The sequence below is a fragment of the Mus pahari genome, chromosome 11 (assembly GCF_900095145.1).
Source record: "Mus pahari chromosome 11, PAHARI_EIJ_v1.1, whole genome shotgun sequence".
Classification (NCBI taxonomy): Eukaryota; Metazoa; Chordata; class Mammalia; order Rodentia; family Muridae; genus Mus; species Mus pahari.
In genome coordinates, this window is record NC_034600.1 from 27,859,070 (window position 1) to 27,860,318 (window position 1,249).

General features: G+C 35.6%; 1 protein-coding gene across 1 annotated transcript in view; it reads left to right on the plus strand.

The window, feature by feature from the left end:
* Nucleotides 1-1,249, plus strand: part of Ankrd31 (ankyrin repeat domain 31) — a 153,314-nt gene that overhangs the window by 2,515 nt on the left and 149,550 nt on the right. Inside the window, exon 2 of the mRNA XM_029544181.1 lies at nucleotides 998-1,071. Within this exon, the coding sequence (XP_029400041.1) occupies nucleotides 998-1,071 (74 nt within the window). The remainder of the gene's footprint in view (nucleotides 1-997; nucleotides 1,072-1,249) is intronic.

The window sequence follows — 1,249 nt, forward strand, 5'->3', positions numbered from 1 at the left end:
ATCTATTTAATACTATTTCATCATTAAAATACTGCATTTATGGAATTTGTGTGTGTGTGTGTGTGTGTGTGTGTGTGTGTGAGAGAGAGAGAGAGAGAGAGAGAGAGAGAGAGAGAGAGAGAGAGAGAGAGAGAGATTTTGGTGCTATAAGACCATAAGACTTTTATCCCAGGCTGGCCTGTAACTCACTGGATAGCCCAGGGTGGCTTTGAATTCTCAGGATTCCTCCTGTGTTAGTGTCCCAAGTGTCGAGATTGTAGGCATGAGGCACAGCAGACAGCTGTAATTTTGATAACTGGATTTTTGAAGTTTGTCTCTTAATTTAGAAGGCTTTCTTTCAATCACAGTAACAAAAGAATCCTTCATATTTCCCTCTTGACCCTAGATTTTGTGCTCACTGAAATGGCATGTCTTAAAGAAATGTTTGTCTATGTGCTATGTGTATTAATGTGCATGCACCAGTAGAAGACTGTAGGAGGGTCAAGCCACTGTGGGCAGCACCACCCCGGGCATGTAGTCCAGGACATTACAAGAAAGCAGTCTGAGCCATGAACAGCAAGCCAGTAAGCGGCACTCCTCCATGGTCTTTGCTTTGGTTCCTACCTTAAGGTTCCTGCCCTGCTTGAGTTCCTGCCCTGACTTTCTTTGGTGATGAACTATAAGCTGAAATAAATCTTTTCTTACAAAAGTTGCATTTGATTATGGTATTTTATCCCAGCAATAGCTAAGATGATCCTAAGACAATCAAGTACTATTACTATTTATCCCTTGTTCCCTAAATCAAACATAATAACATATTTGAAAAAATAGGACTAGGTGGACATTTTTTCTTCTTGAGTAAACTATATTAAAGTGTATGTTTCTTAAATAGTATCTTGAAATATATATATTAATATAAGAGAGTTTTTAGCAATCTAAATTACAAAAACAATAGTTAAAATGTTACTCTGTTTTAGAAATGTTTAATTAATATGTTTTCTTGTTTTGCATTCAAAAGGTTGCTCTTGAATCGAGACACAACTTTTAGATCTGAGCTCTGTTTTCATTCTGGTGTAAATGGAAGGCAGAAAGGTGAGAAAAACCTTTTACTAGATATTAGTGTATAATTTAATTTTTCAAGAAGTAAACTAATTGTCTTAATATAATTTATTGAGTATTCCATTGTATTCTGTTTAAAACACTATGGTTATAGTAAACTAATATATAAGTTGTTTATTTGTGTGTGTATGTGTGTGTGTGTGTGTGTGTG